General features: G+C 36.8%; 1 protein-coding gene across 1 annotated transcript in view; it reads left to right on the forward strand.

Annotated features, from left to right (window-relative positions):
• The window catches only part of ALG13 (ALG13 UDP-N-acetylglucosaminyltransferase subunit), a 79318-nt gene that overhangs the window by 50857 nt on the left and 5392 nt on the right, over window positions 1–23069 (forward strand). The window contains 5 exon segments of the mRNA XM_052663151.1: window positions 4066–4137; window positions 5383–5548; window positions 16461–16649; window positions 20123–20163; window positions 22077–22257. Coding sequence (XP_052519111.1) covers window positions 4066–4137; window positions 5383–5548; window positions 16461–16649; window positions 20123–20163; window positions 22077–22257 — 649 coding nt within the window.

The raw sequence follows: 23069 nt of genomic DNA on the forward strand, positions 1-23069 counted from the left end.
GCTTCCTCACACTGCTTCTTACTCATAGGAAATTGAGAGCCCAAGGCTGTTTTTAATCTTAATTGGATAGTTTTAGTTCTGCTCATGGTTTCTTTGGCTGTGTGATTAATTTATTGTACAGCTTCTCTGATTCCTTCCTGTTAGTTTCATGTGCCAGTAGCCATACTGACATTAGATTTGCTATAATTCTTTGCATTCTTATTCCTTTCATGGCTCAGTGTGTAAAGAATATGCCTACAATGCAGGAGACACAGGTTCGATGCTGGGTTGGGAAGATCCCCTGGAGGAGGAAATGGCAACCCACTCCAGTATTCTTGCCTGGAAAATCCCATGGACAGAGGAACCTGGTGGACTATAGTACATGGGTCACAAAGAGTCGGACATGGCTGAGCGACAAAGACACACATTCCATCACATTCTTATCCCTGTTTCTCTACTTGAGTGCAAATACCTTGAGCTTATCAATCATTGATAGAAGAGTCATAACCTTTGTATACTTTCCCCATGAGCCATTTTGTCCAAATGCAAGGACTAACTGGATGTTATATCCTTAATTGTACTCCTGGTTTGAGATACCTTAGTGCAGTCATATTTTAATGATTTGAGTCTTGCTTCAAGGCCAGCCTTTAACTTCTCTTTGTTGTTCAAAATATTTATCAATTTTGTCTTTTACAGTTTTGAGTTGAAGCAGTTAGTTACCTCTTCAAACCCTAAAAGCCCCAGTATTCAAGAATTCTATTCCCTTTTATTCCTGCCTACAAACTACTTTTCCTTACACATCTTAAAATACCTTGCTAAAATCTGCCAGCAGTAATCAAAACAAAAAACTAATGTTCTGTTTCCTAAACCTCTTCCCTTAAGAGCTACAAGTTCATAATCTTCTCAAGTCAAGTTTCTGTTACAGCAGCACCCTAATTTTAGTTACCAGTTACTGTTTTGGTCAAGCTAAGTTATGCTGTGGCAGCAATCCCCCAAAATCTCAGCAGCTTAACACAGTTGTTCTTACTAATGTTATAGGAACAGTGCAGGTTGGTAGCAGGCTTTTGTTCATCAGAGTCACTCAAGAACCCAAGCTGATGGACCATGTACTTTCATAGTCATCTTGGCAGAGCTGAAGATAAGGAAATTAAACACTGGGTATCAATATTTCTGCTCATATGTCATTGTCCAAACAAGCCACAAGGCCATACCTAACTAGATGAGGCCAGGAAGAGCAACATACCCATATACCTAGGAGGAGAATTGGAATATCTGTGAAGTTGAATGACTACCTTCTGTTCTCTGTGATTAATTTAAACTTTGATAGATAGCTTCATGTACTTAATTTTTGTTTTTACTGTTTAGGCAATACTTCTTAGGAAGGTGAAGAAAACTGTGATATATAATTCTCTTCCCATTATTTCTCCTTCCCTTCCTTTGTCCCTGCTAGAGAAATAGTTTTTCCCCTCCCTCTGTCATTACTATTCTCAGTATTACATGCTTTTTTTTCCCACTCTTTTTATACCATTTCTTGAAATAGCCACCCAAGTTGAAAAGGCAAGTGAAAATCTCACCTTCAGGGATGACAGTAGACATTTTCTTTTTGTGTGTTTAATTTCATTTGTTACATCTTCCTTTTTGCTCTGAACTTAGTTTATCATACATCCCCAGTAGATTTCAGTCTCTTCATGATGTGTTCTGCTCCCAACCCCCAGTCACCAAGTTTCTAAGTAATTTTTCCACAGCATTCTGAGAGGAGAGGAGCTCTGCAGAACTTAAAGATTTCCAGGCACAGACTCTTCTTCTAACCACAGCATTTATTATTCTTACTTTCATGCCTAAGTATCACCTAAATCCTTCCCTAGAAATGTTTGGAATTCACACTGGGCCTTCTGAGCCAGGGCTGAGTTCACTTTTGGCAGGTATTTGGTTTGCACTTGGGGCTTCCCTGGACCAGAGTTCGATCCCTGGGTCAGGAAGATCCCCTGGAGAAAGGAATGGCAGCCCATTCCAGTATTCTTGCCTGGAGAATTCCATGGATTAGGGGAGCCTGGCTGGCTGCAGTCTATGGGGTGGCAAAGAGTTGGACATGACTGAGTGACTAACACTTTTACTTTGTGCTGTACTTAAAACCAAACTTCTGAAATGTTCACTCTTCAGGTCCACGTTAAGTTGTGCTTGTCTTTGTCACATTGTGGTTCCTCTTGTTTTCTGTAATTACTTCCCCTGATTTCGTCTGTGTTCTTACTATGAGTACCAGTTTCTGCTGCTAGTTTATTTTCCTGTCATGACAATCTGTCATGCATAATCCTGAGTCCTTTAAAATCATTTTTGCTTTCACAAAGACAAGGTCTTGAACCAAAGGAGAATGATGTTTGGGTTATACTACATCCTGCTTGTAGGATGCATCTGACCAGTTATCCACCCTTGTTCCAAGCTGTATCTTTAGATGGACTTCTTTCTTTTAGCAACACTGTTGCTGGTGCTCATGATTTTGAGCTTTTTATGGCAAGAGAGGACACTGAGAAAGTGTTTAAATTACAGTCCTCTGTTACATTTTAGTATCTGCATTGCGACTAGACTTGGATATGATCAAGATTTCTACAGTAGGAAATATTAGGTTAGTGCAAAAGTAATTGCGGTTTTTTTGTATTGTTGAAATTTGCCTTTGTACTGGAATACATTCTTAAATAAATGTGGTTGTGTTATACATTATTTTAATGTGCATTTCTCAGGTTTTTTTTTTTTTGCTAATGACTTGTTATGTGCAGTTTGTTTTTTATTTTAGACTGTGGAAATGGTGTTAGACAAAAAGTAAATTCGAGTGATTTTCTTATTTGAGTTCAAAATGGATTGTAAAGCAGCAGAGACAACTTGCAACAACAATGTATTTGACCCAGGAACTGCTAATGACCATACAGTGCAGTGGTGGTTCAACAAGTTTTGCGAAGTAGTTGGGAGCCTTCAAGATGAGGAGTATAGTGGCCGGCCATCAGAAGTTGACAAGAACCAATTGAGAGCAATCATTGAAGCTGATCCTCTTACAACAATCCAAGAAGTTGCTGAAGAACTCAGTGTCAACCATTCTGTGGTCATTTGGCATTTGAAGCAAATTGGAAAGGTGAAAAAGCTTGATAAGTGGGTGCTTCATGAGCTGATCTGAAATAAAAAAAAAATCATTGGAAGTGTCATCTTCTCTTACTCTGTGCAACAACAGCAAACCATTTCTTGATTGGATTGTGATATGTAATGAAAAGTGGATTTTATATAACTGCCGATGACCAGCTCAGTGGTTGGAACAATAAGAAACTCCAAAGCACTCCCCAAAGCCAAACTTGCACCAAGAAAAGGTCATGGTCACTGTTTGGTGGTCTGCTGCCAGTCTGATACACTATAATTTTATGAATCCTTGCGAAACCATTACATCTGAGAAGTATGCTCAGAAAATCAATTAGATGCACTGCAAACTGCAATGCCTGCAGCTGGCATCAGTCAACAGAAAGGGTTGCATTCTCCACGACAGCACCCAACCACATGTTGCACAACCAGCACTTCAAAAGTTGAATGAATTGGGCTATGAAGCTTTACCTCATCTCCCATACTCACCTGACCTCTTGCTGACTGACTACCACTTCTTCAAGCATATCGACAATGTTTTTCAGGGAGAACACTTCCACAACCAGTAGGATGCAGAAAGTGTTTCCCAGAGTTTGTCAAATTCCAAAGCATAGATTTTTTACGCTGAAAGAATAAGCAAGCTTATTTCTCATTGGCAAAAATGTGTTGATTGTAATGGTTCCTATTTTTATTAATAAAGATGTGTCTGAGCCTACTTACAATGATTTAAAATTCACAGTCTGAAACCGCAATTACATCTGCACCAACCTAGTAGAACAGTCACCTTAGTCAGGCACTAGAGTGATGCCTTTTGGAGTGTTATCATAGTAGTCACTTCCAAATCTGAATACTTTTAGGACAGATCAGTTTCACTTAATATTAGGAGATATTAAAACAAAGCAGATCTTTTATTGGTGTATTGTTTAATTTCTTGATTTCCCCATATTTGTATTTGTGTATTTATTAAAGTCTCTTCAGGCTAGAAGACCATGTTCTATGCCTCCTCAGGACACAGTTACCTCATACAACTACCCCCAGAAGGTAATCTTTTTTTTTTTATTTTGCAGTTAGTTGAAGTGGCCTGAGCAGAGGAAAATGAATTTTTTCTTTTTGTTCTCTTTTCCCTTCATCATACTTCAAAGAAGCTGCTTATATTCATATTTTAAGTATTCTTGTACTTCCTGGTGCCTGGCACAGTATTTAGTAAATTTATTAACAAATTGATCATCTACTGTTTCAGACACTTTTCTACCTGCTGACACTAAACTATTCATAGTCTCTCTACTCTGAACCTCTTATATAATGAATAAGTTAATGTCACTTACCTGTCAAGTCTGTGTCATTTCCTGAAAATTAAAATGTAAAGCTTTCCTATAGAATGGGGAGCTGGCATCAAAAAGGTAGCTGAAACCATAGGAGTTAGTAAGATCATCCTGGGAAAAGGAAGAGATTGAGAAGAACTTCTAGAACAGAGCCTATCACCATTTAAAAATGGGTAGGGAAGGAATAGCCAAGGAGGGAGGAAAGCAGGAGAATGTATTATTATGGAAGTCCAGGAAAAAAAATATTTCAATGAATAGTCGTGTCAGTTGCTGCCAAGCAGTCAAGCAACATAAGGACTAAAAAGAGTCTACTATGACTTGTTGTCATGGAAATCATTGTGACTTTGAATATAATTTCTGAGAACCAGAGAGGGTAGCAACCACATTGCAATGGGTAATAAGAAAATGGAGACTGCAAGTAAGGATGGTATTCATGAAGAAGAAGCTATTATCATTTGTTGAACATCTCTCTGTGCACAGCCCTGTATTTGGTGCTGTGGCCTAATCAGAAAAACAAATTGCAATCTTATGGAGTTTTTTTAAAAAAAGCAAAGAACACTTTTTTTTTAAGTGTATTTGTATGGGGAAATATATATGCATATTAAAAATGCAATATAAATTTCTGGATAATATTCAAGAAACCCAGAGGTTATTTGTTTGTTAAGAGAGGATCTAAGCAGATAGAAGACAGGGGTTGGAGGGAAATTTTTCATTGTATATACAAGTTTATACTTGGTTTTTGAATAATAATGTATTACCTTTCCAGAAAAATATTTAAAAAGTAAAGCTCTCAAAGTAATCTGGGATCTTCTAAAAGAAATAACCTTCCTGTATTAGGTTTACATGAAGATTGACTTTTTGGTGTTATCAGAATACTATTTCCTGAAATTTAGGATCAGATAAGAGACTAATATTATTTGAGAAACCAAACTTAAGAGTTCTAAAATTTCTTCAACACTTACAGGTGATGGTAAATTCTGCAGCAGTTGCAGCTTCCTGTGCCAATAATGTTCCAGCTCCAGCCTTACCTAACTGTGCAGCTGCTAATCAAGCTAGTAGTACCACTTCAGTTTCCTCACAGAATGCTATACAGCCTCTGTTTGTATCTCCACCTACACAAGGCAGGCCAGGTAGGTTATTAGTGGTTGCTTAATTTGGAAGCCTCTTTTTCTATTCAGGGACATGCACATACAGCAATTCTAGTGATTAGATAAAATTACTTGAATTTCCAGTATTAAGTTTGTTTAATCTACTAATAATGTATGTTCTATAGTTGAGGAATCCATGAGATTTGAGAGGGCTTCAATTTTTTTTCTTGTAAATTTGGCTTTGATATGATTTCATAGCTATTTTGCTACCCCATTGAAAATTTAGAGTACTTGTACTAGTTTTTCAAATTTTGAGTTAAGTTTTATTATACTAAAATTAAGGTAGAGGTGTTTCACACTCTTACAGAATGAAAAGTTTGGCTCTAGAATTTAAGAGATCTAAGTTAGAATCTTTGTTTTACAACTTACTAGCTATGTAACTTTGGACAAGTTATTGAATCTTTCTTACCTGTAAACTTGGAGCTACTCATAGTACCAGTTTATGAAGTTGTTGTAAAATTTCATTGAGTTAATATAGTTTAAAATTCTCAAGAGAATTCTGGGAAAGTGGTGGCAACCACAGCATAGCTTTTCAGTCTGTGTCACCAAATAAAAATGGAAATAGCAAAACCAGAACCCATTGGACAATGCTTAACAACAAAACTAGGTGACAAGGTCTCCCCATGAACCTTAAAATTTAAGCAGGTAGGGACAAACCACCAGGCACGAGACCTGCATGCTGTCAGGGTCTATATGGGAGCAAGAAGACAGAAGCACCGGGGATGTTGTCTGATGAACCTGAGAACAGAAGAACCCTGAAAGAGCTAATAAGAATTCACTGAAAAGTGGGGCAGCCAATTTGGAAGGAGCAGCTAGGGCTGGAAAGGGATTTGACCTCTCCAGTACTCGGTGAGTGCTTTGGGTACACGGTAAAGGGACTGAAGGGCTTGGAACAGTTTGGCCCCTAAGAACTCTCAAAACTGACCTTGGCAGGACTACCTTTTGGGATAGTATTCCTCACTGGGGAGAAACTCCTGGGAGTAGAATCAGAACTGATGAGGATAGGGAAAAGAGCAAGTCCAGACTGAAGTTGTGGAGAACAGAGCCAAGGAATACTAGAAAGTAGTCATATTTTAAGCACTATATAAAAAGCAATTGAGAGTCATATGAAGTTCGAAGAGCTTTCTTGTATTCCATCTCCTTTCAGAGTTTGTGAAAAATAATTTCACATAAAAATGAATGAAAGAAAAGCCCTACATAAACGTATACAGAGGTGTTTTAAGGGGAAAATGATGATATCCCTGTAGACAGTAAAAGCATGTCATACATGTGTACATTAAACAGAACTTAACAACTATTTCAAAATGAGATAAAGACATTAATAAAATAATACAAAATATTAAAACATAAATCAGGATTAGAAAAATTCAGAGGAGGTGAAAGAACTCAGAAAAGTATTAGAAATGGAAGAAAGTCATTTTGGTAATGAAGACTAAACTACAAAGAACATGACCGATTATATACAGTAGATAATGCTTTAAGAGAAAGATGTAAAAGAGGGGTAAATCTAAAATGAAAAAAAAAAAAGAGACTCAAAAGTGACATACTGAAGTTAGGCAAAGGATATCCAGCACTGATAGAAGTTCTGAAGAAGAAAACCAACATAAGGGAAAAGAGTACTAAAATCTACAATTCAGAAAATTTTCCTGACATTAAAAAAAACTTTAGAACCACATACTGAAACAGCACTCAGCATAACTGAGATAACTGAGCCAGAACAACCAACACCAGCATATTCTAGTAAAACAACTGGACTTAAAGAAAGTGCTTTGTTTATCTAGATAAAAGCCTATGGAGTATAAAGGAAATAAAATGATAGTCATCCAACTTTGACAGCAGTGCTTCAGCTAGAAGAAAATGGAGTGACATTTAATGAAATGATATGTGAACCAAAGATTTTATATCCAACCAAACATTTTCAGGCTTAAAGGGTAATATATAAGAATTCAGAGAATATTGTTCTCATGAGTACTTCTTGAAAAATCTACTAAAGATACGCTTTCAAGCAAGGTAATCACTAGCCACATAGGACACTTTATTAATAATAATTACTATTAAGTAAATCTTCAGTTGCTCAGTCACACTAACCACATACCAAGTGCTCAAAGCCACATGTGGCTAGTGCACTGTATTGGACAGTGCAGATACAGAATATTTCTGTCAAGGAAAGTTGTATTGGATGGACAAAGTATTAAAGAATGAATTTTGACTTTTAGACCACCAAAATAGAGACATCAACATAAGACTTGATTGTGAATATTAAATACATATTTACACAAAATAAAGGCTGAGAGGTTGATGATACACTATGTAAAAGCCTTATGTTTGAACAATGTAGATATAGTATAGCTATTTTTAAAAACAGCAGAATTGAGAGACAATATGCCAAACATTTTTTAATGCTTTCAATAAACACATCAAGTTTTATATAGCAATCTATACTTACTTGTTTTTCACAGACTATAATGTCAGCTACAATACATGAGTATGGGATATTCCAATTTTATTCTCTGTGTCCTTGCACTCCAGGTCTCAGTATGGAAGAAAGTTAATACAGATATATACTAAAAAGGCTAAGGAAAAATTTTTATGGTATTATATTACATTTCAATTGGAAATATCAATATGAACTTGAAGTATTTTAGCTTTAAATTTATTTCCTAGCTCTGTCTACTGAAAAGGCCTAGAAACAATGAGTATCTTTAGCATTCAGTTTGTGACACTGAAATACCATTTCTCACTTCAAAGCAAATAGCTTTGTGGAGAAATTTCTGCTTCCAGGTTTGGGCAGGAAATGTTCAAGATGAGCCTGGATCATCTTGTCATGCTAGATGTCAAGGAAGCTACCAAAGAGTACTGGGATCATATCTAAAGGACTCAAGAGCCATTTTAGAGAGGTTCTCACTAGCCAGAGATGCAACAGTTTGAGCTTGAATAATGATCATTGTAATAGGTTGGGACATATCAAATATATTTAAAAGTTCCTGATGATATTTTAGAAATTGATTCCCTTGTGATTAACAGATATAAATAACTATACATAAAATAGATGAAAAAAAAACAAGGATTTACTGTATAGCACAGGGAACTCTATTCAATATCTTATAATAACATAATAGAAAATAATCTGAAATATGTATATATAACTAAAAAAATTGGTTCTCAAGAGGATATGAAATAATTTTGCTTTCTTGAAAACTGGACACTATAGTGAAAGAATCAAGTATTTATCCTACCTTTCTTATATGAACTTTCCTACTGGGATAACCAAATAGTAGATGAGAGGAAGTATTTCTATATATTCTGATCAGTAAAAAAAGAAGTGGCAAAATATGCTCATCTTGCAGTCCTTACTGACTGAATGGACTCACATTAAACAGCAATAATTGTTAAGACTGCAAAGATAGTGAGACGTTACCTATAGACTATTAAAGGAATCAATCTTGAGTCTGATCTAGTCTTCTGGATCTAGTTGCCTATTTACAGGAAAGACAAGAACATGTTGAAATGCACAGTGAGTATGTAATCAGCAAAATCTAGACTGGGAAACTCAACAAGTCGAGGGTTCCTTGAAAGAAAAATTGAAAGGAAATGACAGGGATGGAAAAAGGACCAAGATATTGAAAGATATTCAGGATCTCAATTTTTAAAAACTTCCTTAAGGATGCATATTTGGGTGACAAAATGCTTAAAAATACAAAGTGATTACTATGAAAGCCAGGATAATGATTGATTATGGTGGGGTAAGAGAGTGGTAGTGGCTTCCCAGCTGACACTAGTGGTAAAGAACCCACCTGCCAATGCAGGAGATGCCAGAAACAAGGGTTTGATCCCTGGGTGGGGAAGATAACCTGGAGGAGAGCATGGCAACCCCCTCCAATATTCCTGCCTGGAGAATCCCATGGTCAGAGGAGCTGGCAGGCTACAGTCCATAGGGTTGCAAAGAATCGGACATGACTGAAGCAACTAGGCATACAGCACTCAAGACTGTGGTGATTGTGATAGAGTGCGTGGAATGTTTCTGAAATGGCTGGCAGACTTTTCTTTCTTAATCTGGATAGTGTCCACTTGAAACGAATTTGTTGGATTTGTTTTCTATATCTGTTTTATTTATAATGTAAAAATTGTGTGCTTAGCCAGTGCCTCGAACAAAACATTCTCTATATGTGTGTGTGTGTGTGTGTGTGTGTATATATATATGTTCATTAATGTTCTCAGAAATTTTCCATTGAAAGTGTTAATGTAGACACTGTGGTTTTTTTTTTTTACTTTGTGCTAATAACTGTTGGGCTTCCCAGGTGGCTCTAGTGGTAAAGAACCTGCCTGTCAATGCAGGAGGCTTAAGAGCTGCAGGTTCGATCCCTGGGTCAGGAAGATCCTCTAGAGAAGGGCATGGCAACCCACTCCAGTGTTCTTGCTTGGAGAATCCCATAGACAGAGGAGTCTGGCAAGCTACAGTCCATGGCATCGCACAGAGTCAGACACGAATGAAGCAACTTAGCAGACATGCATGCTAATAATAGTAAGGGAAAGTGTTGGCTATCTGCTTCTAGCAGATGTCTGAGCTTAAAAAACAAGTGATACATGAATCAAACATTGTAATACCCCATTTATGTAGAATAATTGAAAACTATTCTGTAAATTCCAGATTTGTGTTTTTTGTCAGTCAGTCAGTTCAGTCGCTCAGTCATGTCCGACTCTTTGTGACCCCATGAGTCACAGCACGCCAGGCCTCCCTGTCCATCACCAACTCCCGGAGTTCACTCAAACTCATGTCTATCGAGTTGGTGATGCCATCAAGCCATCTCATCCTCTGTCATCCCCTTCTCCTCCTGCCCCCAATCCCTCCCAGCATCAGAGTCTTTTCTAATAAGTCAACTCTTCTCATGAGGTAGCCAAAGTATTGGAGTTTCAGCTTCAGCATCAGTCCTTCCAATGAACACCCAGGACTGATCTCCTTTAGGATGGACTGGTTGGATCTCCTTGCAGTCCAAGGGACTCTCAAGAGTCTTCTCCAACACCACAGTTCAAAAGCATCAATTCTTTGGTGCTCAGCTTTCTTCACAGTCCAACTCTCACATCCATACATGACCAGTGGAAAAACCATAGCCTTGACTAGATGGACCTTTGTTGGCAAAGTAATGTCTCCACTTTTCAATATGCTATCGAGGCAGGTCATAACTTCCCTTCCAAGGAGTAAGCGTCTTTTAATTTCATGGCTGCAGTCACCATCTGCAGTGATTTTGGAGCCCCCCAAAATAAAGTCTGACATTGTTTCCACTGTTTCCCTATCTATTTCCCATGAAGTGATGGGGCTAGATGCCATGATCTTCGTTTTCTGAATGTTGAGCTTTAAGCCAACTTCTTTACTCTCCTCATTCACTTTCATCAAGAGGCTTTTTATTTCCTCTTCACTTTGCATTTCTAAGAAGGTATGCTGCCTTTGTTTTACTTTTTTTGTGTCTCTTGTGAACCTCAGCTATAACTCTAATAGGTAATGAGTGCTTTTTAGTTGTTGTTTATCATTCCTGTCAGTCCTCTAGATAAAATTCATGTTTCCCCTTGTTCTTCACGTGTGTCTGTCTGGCAGCCCCATCCCATCTTCCTTTAAGTCACTTCTTACCTGCCAGGTAACTAGATGCTATGATTGCTTTTATTATGAGTGTCTTCATAGGCATTAAATCCTGTTAACTGATTTTTTTGGTAACTGTTTCCAAGTATTTTGCCAGGGCCAGAACTAGTGACTCACTTGCTTTGGGTGCAACATTTAAGGGAGTGTTAAAAAAACACATAGCGATCAAGATAAATAACACTTTAATGCACTATATGAGAAAAGATTAATGCAAAAAAAAGAATCCTTGATACACAAAGTATCAAAAATTTTTAAAAAGACAAGAACTCTCAGCCAGACTTAGGATGAGATGAGTGAGGCAGTCACTCTTGGGGTCATGCAAGTGCAAGCTTGGATCCTGTCTTTTAGAATTTTGTTATTCATCATGGATTGTTTTTTATTTTAATTTGGTGGCCCTTTAAATTTTGTACCTCACTGCACTTTGGTCCTGGCCCTGCCCATTGATCTCTAGAGAATCCAAATCTTCATGTTCTCTTCTGAAATGTCCTGAAGCAGCCTGCAGCTGCTTGGACAAGTAAATAAACTTTCTGAATGCATTTCATTGGTTTTCATTCACATTTTAGAAAAGTTTGCTTCCATTTTTCTGGATCCCTTCTTTGAACTATACCTGTTAAGCCTCTTTGGAGCCCCAGTAAATCTGTAGATGAGATACTCATGCATCTCTAGAGCAACTGAAAGTTTTAAAAGTTCTTTCTTATGGAGTATATTATAATATGCATTTTAAAATAAAGGTGAGTTCAGACAAAATAACCACCAAATTTCTTCTATCCTTGATTCTCTCAGGCCCATGAGAACTTATTTAGCTACTTATATGTCTAGTAGTTGGTTTTTACCTTGCAATCATAATCACTTCTACTCTTTTTAGCTAATTGAACTCATTTCAGTTGCTTTTTTTGAAAAAAATATGGTGTTATTTGAGTGCTAATCTAGAAGAAATGAGTGAGGCTTTGTTGAAGCCATTATTTTATAGAAAACAAACCATAAAGTCCTTAGAGCATTTGGAGATGTTCTAAAAATTAAATTCCTCTTCTAAAACTATAAAAGTGGAGATTTCTACATGCATGACAAAACTCCAAAATCAAAAGTTATTTGAACAATTTTTTAAAATGTACTGTTTAATTTAGATACAGTAAAATTCATTTTTGGTGCCCTGTTCTATGAGTTTTAACAATGCATTGTACAACCACCACCAAAATCAAGAGAGAACAGTTTCATTGCCCCCAAAAGAGTTAGTTATCAAGTTTTAATCACCCCAAGACTTACATTTCCTTTTACTGTTGGCCTGTAGCTATATAGAGGTTATATTGTTGTTGTTGTTAAGTCGCTAGGTCCTGTCCAAATCTTTGTGACCCTATGGACTGCAGCACACCAGGCTTCCCTGTCCTTCACTATCTCCCAGAGTTTGCTCTAATCCATGTCCATTGAGTCATTGATGCTATCTAACCATCTTATCCTCTGCCACCCTCCTTTCCTTTTGCCTTCCGTCTTTCCCTGCATCAGGGACTTTTCCAGTGAGTTGGCTCTTTGCACCAGGTGGCAAAAGAACTGGAGCTTCAGCCTGTCCTTCCAATGAATATTCAGGGTTGATTTCCTTTAGGATTGACTGGTTTGATCTCCTTGCTGTCCAAGGGACTCTTGGGAGTCTTCTCCAGCACCACAGTTCAAAAGCATCAATTCTTTGGTGCTCAGCCTTCTGTATCATCCAACTCTTAACATCCGTACATGACTACTGGAAAAACCATAGGTTTGACTAAATGAACCTTTGTTGGCAAAGTGACGTCTCTGCTTTTTTAATATGCTGTCTATATTTGTTAATAGCTTTTCTTCCAAGGAACAAGCGTCTTTTAATTTCATGGTTGTACTCACCGTTCACAGTGATTTTGGAGTCAAAGAAAGATCTCTCACCGTTTCCATTGTTTCCCCATCTATTTGCCATGAAATGATGGGACTGAATTCCTTGGTCTTAGTGTTTTGAATGTTGAGTTTTAAGCCAGCTTTTTCACTCTCCTCTTTAACCCTTCCCTAGAGGCTCTTCAAGCTTCCCCAGTAGCTCAGATGGTAAAGTGTCTGCAATGAGGGAGACCTAGGTTTGATGCCTGGGTTGGGAAGATCCCCAGAGAAGGAAATGGTGACCCACTCCACTACTCTTGCCTGCAAAATCCCATGGACGGAGGAGCCTGATGGGCTACAGTCCATGGGGTCGCAGAGTCAGACGTGACTGAGTGACTTCACTCACTCACTCATCTGCATATCTGAGGTTCTTGATATTTCTCCCAGTAATCTTGATTCCTGCTTGTGATTCATCCCAGCCAGCATTTCACTTGATGTACTCCACATATAAGTTATATAAACAAGGTGACAGTATACAGCCTTGTCTTTCTCCTTTCCCAAGTTTGAACCAGTCCATGGTTCATGTAAGGTTCTGACTATTGCTTCTTGACCCACATACAGGTTTCTCAGGAGACAGATAAGGTGGTCTGGTATTCCCATCTCTTAAGTATTTTCCACAGTTGTGATTCACACATTCAAGGATTTAGTGTAGTCAGTGAAGCAGAAGTAGATGTTTTTCTGGAACTCTGTTGCTTTCTCCATTATCCAGTGAATGTTGGCAATTTGATATCTGGTTCCCCTGCCTCTTTGAAACCCAGCTTGCACATCTCACTTCACATACTCCTGAAGCCTAGCTTGAAGGATTTTGAGCATAACCTTGCTAGCATGTGAAATGAACACAGTTGTTCTATGGTTTGAACATTCTTTGGCATTGCCTTTCTTTGGGATTGGAATGAAAACTGACCTTTTCCAGTCCTACGGCCACTGCTGAGTTTTTCAAATTTGCTGGCATATTGAGTGCAGCACTTTCACAGCATCATCTTTTAGGATTTGAAATAGCTCAGGTGGAATTCCATCACCTCCACTAACTTTGTTTGTAGTAATGCTTCCTAAGGCCCACTTGACTTCACACTGCAGGATATCTGGCTCTAGGTGAGGGATTACACCATCGTGGTTATACAAGTCCTTAAGACCTTTTTTTATAGCTCTTCTCTGTATTATTGCCACCTCTTCTTAATCTCTTCTGCTTCTGTTAGGTCCTGTTTCTGTCAGGAAACTGTTTATGTCCTTTATTGTGCCCATCCTTGCATGAACTATTCCTATGATATCTCTGGTTTTCTTGAAGAGATCTCAGTCTTTCCTATTTTGTTGTTTTCATCTACTACTTTGCATTGTTCATTTAAGAAGGCCTTCTTATCTCTCCTTGCTATACTATGGAACACTGCATTCAGTTGGATATATCTTTCCCTTTCTCCCTTGCTTTTTGCTTCTCTTCTTTCCTCAGCTATCTGTAAAGCCTCCTCAGACAGCCATTTTCCTTTCTTCCATTTCTTTTTTCTTTGGGATGGTTTTTGTCACTGCCTCCTGTGCAATGTAGCCTCCGTTCATAATTCTTTGGGCACTCTTGTCTACCAGATCTAATCCCTTGAATCTATTCATCACCTCCACTGTATAGTCATAAGGGACTTGATTTAGGTATTATTTGAATGGCCTAGTGGTTTTCCTTTCTTCAGTTTAATCCTGAATTTTTCAATAAGCAGTTCATGATCTGAGCTACAGTCAGTTCCAAGTCTTATTTTTGCTGACTATGTAGAGCTTCTCCATTTTCAACTGCAAAGAATATAATCAGTCTGATTTTGGTATTGACCATTTGGTGGTGTTCATGTGTAGAGTCATCTCTTGTGTTGTTAGAAAAGGTTGTTTGCTATGACCAGTGTGTTCTCTTGACAAAACTCTGTTAGCCTTTGCCCTGCTTCATTTTATACTTCAAGGCCAAACTTGCCTGTTAACACCAGGTATCTCTTGACTTCCTACTTTTGCATTGCAGTCTCCCATGATGAAAAGGACACCTGTTTTTGGTGTTAATTCTAGAAGGTCCTACAGGGATTACTTCTGATACTTGGCCTTAAATTCCTTTTGCTAAATTACCAGAATAACAATTTCAGCTTATGTGGACAACACTTATACTAAATTAAGTGTTCTAAAACTCTGAATTTAAACCTTTATTGACTACTGAGCCTAAACTTTCTATAGTTCTGAGGGTTAAAATTATAATACAGGTAACACAGTGATATGGAAAAGGCGATGGCACCCCACTCCAGTACTCTTGCCTGGAAAATCCCATGGACAGAGGAGCCTGGTAGGCTGCAGTCCATGGGGTCACAAAGAGTTGGACATGACTGAGCAACTTCACTTTCATGCATTGGAGAAGGAAATGGCAACCCACTCCAGTGTTCTTGCCTGGAGAATTCCAGGGATAGGGGAGCCTGGTGGGCTGCTGTCTTTGGGGTCGCACAGAGTCAGGTACGACTGAAGCGACTTAGCAGCAGCAGCAACACAGTGATAAAATTTAGTACTTGAATTTCTAAGTCAGCTAAGATGTTCAATTAAACTTGAAAGGTTGTATCAATAATCTTCCAAAAAATTTAACAGATTTATCTAACATAGTGTGTGTGTATATGTATATATATATATATATATATATATATATATATATATATATATATATATGGAGATATTTATTTTTACTAGGTTGGAGCTTCATTGTTTACTTTATCATCATAGGGGAATGTATTTATATTTAAACAAAATTGTATTTAAATTTCTTATGTCAAAAACTGTGAAACTCCTAAATGAATCTTGTTTTTAAACTATAGTAACAGTTACAGAAAATTAAAGAAGATAAGGTGGTTTCATGTAGCCTGTTTTAGATTCTGTAGGTCATCACAAATGGAACTGTTATGATTTAGAGTTCTCTATATTCCTCTGATACTACCAAGTAGAAATCTTCAAGGATTGCTTAAATTTGTAATCTGTGCAATTTAGCCTCTCCTATTAGTGTCTACATCTTGTGATTTTGCAGATGGTTGAAAACATCCTTAACTTTGTATTAAGCTAAGTAAAATTTTTGCCTTAATAATATTTATGTACCTGTTTAAAATCTTAGTAGTCAAACCTTGTAGCTTCCAGTTTTCATTTTTCCTTTTAATGTCAAGTAATTTCCTTAACTCACAATAACCTATATTGAACTCATTTTCAGTTCGCTTGTCTAAAAGAATATGGACAGTTTACCTTCTGAGTTTTTGTTTTTAAGTCAAACCATAAGACTTAGAGAGTTGCTTGTTGAAATTGAGAACACAAAAGACATAGATGAGCTACTGCTTATAAGGTGTTACAGTTGTGGCATCCCTACTTCGTTTGTTTCTTTTGTAGTGATTGCTTCACCATCGTATCCATACCTCTCTGCTCCTATTCCTGCTGCTGCTGCCCCTCTACCACCTCCACCTCCTCCATTACCACCACCAACTCCTCCTTCTCCTCTTGAGGTAGGAGAGGCTTCAAACTTAGCACTGCCACCTCCACCTTATTCCTGTGATCCAAGTGGCAGTGATCTGCCTCAAGGTAAGTAGATTTTGACAGTAAGGTGAGGGTTATTTAGGTCTGTTTTTCTCTTTTTAATTTTAGAGCATATCTCTCTTTGGTTGATCAATGAGGGTAGGGTGGGGGGACCAAAAGGAAACTGAGAGCAGTGCTGGGGAAATGACTAAGGAAAGGAGCAACTGAAAGCTAAGAATATCTTTTGCATCATCGAGAAGAGGATGATTGAGCTGACTCATGCTGCTTTTCTAAGGTAGCTACATGTCTGCCCTAAAGAAGATTTGCAGCTGGGTATCTATTCTCAACTATTTTTCTTGAAAAGTAGGAGTTGATAACAAAATTTTCTCCATTTCTTTTATTTAATGCCCACACAAGTACATGAAATTATAGCGTTATTGATATTTAGGATTCCAACTGAATTTGAGGAATTGGAAAAGGTTTTTGGGAGAGGAGTTGCTCGGGAGGTCTGGTCTGCCTTGAATTTCCTTAATTAAACAAAGGATAGCTTTCCATTGGAAGTTTGTTGTTACCCCTCAGTGTATCCCAAGAGAATCGTAATTGAAAGTTGTTGGTAGCTTATTTATACTTTCTTTTCTTTTTTGATGTAACTTTCCATTGATTCTTTTAACTGCTTCTCTGTTTTATTTTGTTCTTTTTTTCAGCCCCTAAGGTAGTCTTCAAGATCTTCAACTTCATTCTGTTCTTCTCTTCCTTAAAAGTTGATATCAACTTTTATGTAGATGATTTCTAAATCTGTCTGGCCTTGGCCTGTACTTACTTGCTAGACAGTTTCATTTGGCTTTCTTTCTTTTATTTCAGATTCACTCTGTAATAAAATTCATCTTTATCTCCCTTCTTTCTTCTCTTTATGCTGTGTAAAACATTGACTCTTCTTGGTTTTCTATTTTGTTAATAATGTATCATTTCCACCTAATTCACCTAGGATCTAAACTCTGATCCCTTTACTCCTCTCCTTTCACCTACCTACCCTTGACCAAGATCTTCTCAGCACATAATGCTGATTATTGCATTTTCTAACATTTTGAGAATGTTTAAATATAAATTTGAATTTTAAAATGAATATTCATATATCTACCACCTATATTCCTTTGTAAACATTTAACTATACTTGCATTACTATATATTTCTGTTTTTTCCTCCATCCATCTCTCTGTTCATCAATTAATCCATCTTTTCAAAGATGGATTTCAAAATAAGTTGTAGACATCATTCTTCCCCATAAAAACTTCAGCATATGTATCATTTACTAGAGTTTGGATCTATTTTTCTTTTGGTGTGATGTCTACTTATAATGAGCAAAACTTATGTGTACACTTGCTGAGTTTTGACAAAAAAGTATGTGCAATTGTATAACCCAAATACCCATCAAGGTATAGAACATCATTATCCACAAAGTTCCCTCATTCCCCTTTCCAGTCATTCCCCACCCCTATCTCTACTTCCCCTTAGAGATAATCACTATTCTGATATTTTTCTCCCATAGTTTTACCTGTTTTAAAATTTCTTGTGAATATAATCATGCAATATGTACGCTTTATGAATGGTTTCGTAAACTCAATGCAGTGTTTTTGAGATTCTTCCATGTTGCTTCATATATCAGTAGTCTGTGTTGCTAAGTAGTATTTCATTGTATAGGTGTTCCACAGTTTGTCCATTCTCCTGTTGAGGGACACCTGGACTATTTCTAATTTGGGTCTGTTATGTATAAAGCTGCTATGAATATGCTTGTAAAAGTCTTTCTGAACATGTGTTTTCATTTCCCTTGGGCAGATACCTAGGAATGAAATTTATGGCTTATAGATAAGTGTGTGTTTAGTTTTATAAGAGCCTGCTGGTCATTATTCCAAACTTGTACCTTATCTCCTAATTTTACAAGAACTCTATGCACCTGGTTTTCTACTTCTAAGCCTTTTCTAACATGGTGAACCTACTCACATTCTTCCCCCAACCCCCACTCTTCCATATAATTTCCTATTTAAATCCTATCATTTTCATGATCCCACCCCAATTACATTTCAAAGTGATGTTTTTCAGTTCTTATAGTCCTTGCCTGCCATTTTTTGACAGCTTGAGATATAATTCATACACCATACAAGTCATCCATGTAAAGTATATATAATTCAGTGCTTTTTAGTATATTCACAGATTTGTGCAGCCATCACCACTGTCTAATTCCAGAACATTTTCATAACCCCAAAAGGAACCCTGTACCCATTAGCAGTTAGTCTTCATTTTCTCTGGCCCTGGCAACTACTGTTCTGCTTTCCATCTCTAGATTTGCCTTTTCTGGACATACAGTTCTGCCTATTCTGGAGTCGTATAGTATGTGGTCTTTTGTAGGCTGACTTCTTTCACTTGGCATAGTGTTTTCAAGGTTCATCCATGTTGTAACATATGTCATTATTTCCTTCTTTTTTCAGCTGAGTAACAGTCCATTATATATAGACACACTTTATTTTATTATCTATTAGTTGATGGACATTTGGGTTGTTACTACATTTTTGCTATTGTGAATAATACTGGTGTGTATTTTGTATGCAAATTTCATGTGGATGTATGTGAATACCAAGAGGTGGAATCCCATGCCATTTGTGGGTTTACTTCCTGCTATTATCTTTTCATATTCTTCAGCTTCAGTATTAGGCTTTTATACTGTACTCCCACATAATAGTCAGAATACAAGCTCATTCTTTTAAAGAGGCAGTAAATACATTTGTATGTATTGGGAGTCTCCAACTTAGGGGAGGGGCTTTCTGAGAGTTTGTTAGTAAAACTCGTTATACTGATAAGAATATACGTGAATTCCAGATCAATCAGTAAAAATGCATTTAGAGCTATAATTGAAATGCTAAGGCTATTCCCTCTTCTCTCATACATCTAGTTTTTGTTTATTTATAGAAATTTTTAATTAAGTTCTATGTCTGGAGAAATTTTATCACCTTAGGGTATAATTTGAGTTACCTTGCTCATTGCCTCCTCTTTTTGGAGTTCTAGTGGTGGTATGTTTGTCATGTTAAATAAAAACAAGGTAGATTGTTTTAAACAATGCTGGTTATCTTAGTGGACATCACTGATTCTGGCATTCATAGATCATTAATTTGTACTGTGTCTTAGCTCCGAAGGCCAGTATGATTGTTTTTGTAGTAGATTTGTATTAAAATTCTAGTCTTGAGACAAGCAAGAAAATGCCTTTATTACATTCTTTCTAAGTATTTGCATAGTAGTATTCCTATAACATCTACCTAATATTAAGAGTAGAATTTAAATATGTATTTCTTGATTAAACCTTCAGTTAGAACATGATCTTAGTGGTAGGTAAATGGTCATTTACTATAAGGTAGGATTGAGGGTAGTGTTGATGTGGGAAGACTACATTTGTTGTATATACATTAATAGTCGAAGAGAAGAGCTCTTTAAGTGGTAAGTTTTAATTTTTTATGTCATCTAGTCACTAAAATTTAAATATTTAATTTTAGATACAAAAGTTTTGCAGTACTATTTCAATCTGGGATTACAGGTAAGAGTCCTATTAAAATTGCTTTGATTTAAAAAAAGCTATCTTAAAAATGTAAGCTGTTTTGATAATCAGACTCTTGAACCTTAAAACCCAAGAATACTTTGAGTGACCTAAAAGGTTTATTTCTGTCTTTATATCTCTGAAGGTGACCCAGGCCAATTTTGTACTTTAACCTCCTAGTGCTTCAGCTTTTCTTATAAAATAGTTGTTAAATTGTTGTGAATGGGGTCTCTATGCAGTACAACTTTAGCATATATTGGCTTCCATGTTTAACATCATATGCTGACTGTTCACTATGTTTTTCTTTCTCAAATGGATTATTCTATTTACTTAAAACATTTTTGTGGCTATTTCTGTATTTTACGTGAAAAGTAATTAGACTAAGTCAAAGACATTTAAAGAACTGTATTATTTTTAAAGCACTCGTGTTCATAGATACTTGCCAAAAACTGATTTTTACCATTTCCCTGAGTTATAGAAAGGGAATATTGACAAATATCTTAATAACACTGAAAGGTATCTCTGATATCAGGTAAGAGCTCTTTTACTTTATTCTTTCAGGGATCATTTCCCCTTGAAATACACTTCTAATAAAATAAGATGGCATATTTTCTGAAAAAGAATAATGCATCTTAAAATTTGGCCAATGATATACTAAATTAAATAGTCTCCTGGATAATACTCAGATTAGTTTGTATTTTCCAAGACACTGATTTCCCTAAAACCTTGAACATATCATTTCCAAGAAACTATCTTCCCCGATAGGCACACATTTATAATTTAAGGGTAATGGAGTGGATTTTTGTTCTTGAGACTATATTTCCTAAATGCAGTTTCAAGAATTGGAGAAATAAAATGCTTGCCCCTTCAGTTATGTTAATTATAGTCAAATGTAGAAACAAAGCAGAGGCAGTTTTATTATTTATCTATTTTTAGTATTTTTAAGTATAGTTGCTGTACAATATTATATGTTATGGGTGTACAGTATAGTGATGCGCAGTTTTTAAAGGTTATGCTCCATTTATAGTTATTATAAAATATTGACTATGTTCCCTGTGTTGTATAGTCTCCTACATTTTGTTGTTATTGTTCTTTGGTCGCTAAGCCATGTCCTATTCTTTTGCAACCCCATGGACTGTAGCCTGCCCGGCTCCTCTGCCCATGGGATTTCCCAGGCAAGAACTCTGAAGTGGGGTGCCATTTCCTTCTCCAGGGGACCTTCCTGACACAGAGATTGAACCCACATCTCCTGCATTGCAAGCAGATTCTTATGTACAATAGATATTTTAATATTTTCTCATATTAAAAGTAATAGCATTCATTATGGAGCATATGGAAAATACTAATGTGTAAAGAAAACTGAAATCACTTGTGTAATCAATGTACACTTTGATATATTTCCAATCAATGTACACTTTGATATATTTCCTTACAGCTTATTTCATAAAATATGGACTAGGCTATGTAGGTTTGTAAACTTTCTAAGTTAAACAATATGGACACTTTTTTTTTGATGTCATGATTGTTTTATTGCCTGTATTGTATTACATCATGGCTGTATCATAATGCACTCTAGTTTCTTATTGTTGAATATTTAGGCTGTTAATTTTTTTGCCTTTAAAAATAATGCTATAACAAATATCTTTGTATACAAACCATTGTGTACATCTCTAATTTCCTTAGAGTGCTTTCCTTAAAGAATTCCTGGTCCAAATATGAAATACAAAGGCTGAGAAAGAGCTTAAAGTTGCTATAGAGAATAGATTTTCTAAATATCATGTCCTTTATTTCAAAAGTCATTGTTATCTCACCTGAAAATCATGGCCTAGCTTTTTTTTCCTCAGTGAACAATGGTACTACTTTAAGAAAAGAAATAGTAAAGTGTTTTTTTTTTCTCCACTTTCTTGCCCAAGTGCTACCACCACAGCTACTGGCACTCCATGGTCTATGTGCCACAGATACAACAGCAGCAGCTTCATGCAGAGAATTATCCAGTCTATACTGAGCCGCCACCTCTAGTAGATCAAATCATTCCTCAGTTATACAGTGAGGTGGAGAGACAAGATGGCACACAGGCAGAAGTATCAGCAAATGGTAAGCATGTAGTGAGAAATTTTCTACAAGAAAGACAATTGAATTTTATTGTGTGTAACAGTAATAGCCTTCAGATGTTATACTAGACCAACATTTCTTTAATTTATTTTACATAACCATGTAACTGTGTATTGCAACAAAAGTGTAGAAATAGGAAGTTCAGTTTAAACCTTTTCCTAAATTTGGTTCATTTAATCAGCTATATTTTTTAAATTTTGCATACATATATATATGTTTTTTTTTTTTTGAGAAGTAAATGGCAACCCACTCCAATATTCTTGCCTGGAGAAGCCCATGGACAGAGGAGCCTGGTGGGCTATAGTCCATGGGGTTGCAAGAGTTGGACACGACTTAGTGACTAAACTACCCATATATATTTTTAATTGGAGGATAATTGCTTTACAATGCTGTGGTGGTCTCTTCCATACATCACTGTGGATCAGTCATAATTTTATATACATGTCTTCTCCCTCTTGAGCCTTCCCCCCTCCATTTCACCCCTCTGGGTCATCAACTGAGCACCAGGCTGAGCTCCCTCTGTTATACAGCAGCTTCCCACTAGCTATCTATTTCACACATGATAGTGTGTATATGTCAATGCTACTTTCTCAATTTGTCCTACCCTCTCCTTCCTCCCACTGTGTCCACCTGTCTGTTCTCTATGTCTACATCTGCATTGCTTCACTGTGAATAGGTTCATCAGTACTATTTTTTAGACTCCATATATATGCGTTAATATACTATATTTGTTTTTCTCTTTCTGACTTTCTTCACTGTGCATAAGAGGCTCTAGGTTCATCCACCTCACAACT

The sequence above is a fragment of the Budorcas taxicolor genome, chromosome X, assembly GCF_023091745.1.
Source record: "Budorcas taxicolor isolate Tak-1 chromosome X, Takin1.1, whole genome shotgun sequence".
NCBI classification, from domain to species: domain Eukaryota; kingdom Metazoa; phylum Chordata; class Mammalia; order Artiodactyla; family Bovidae; genus Budorcas; species Budorcas taxicolor.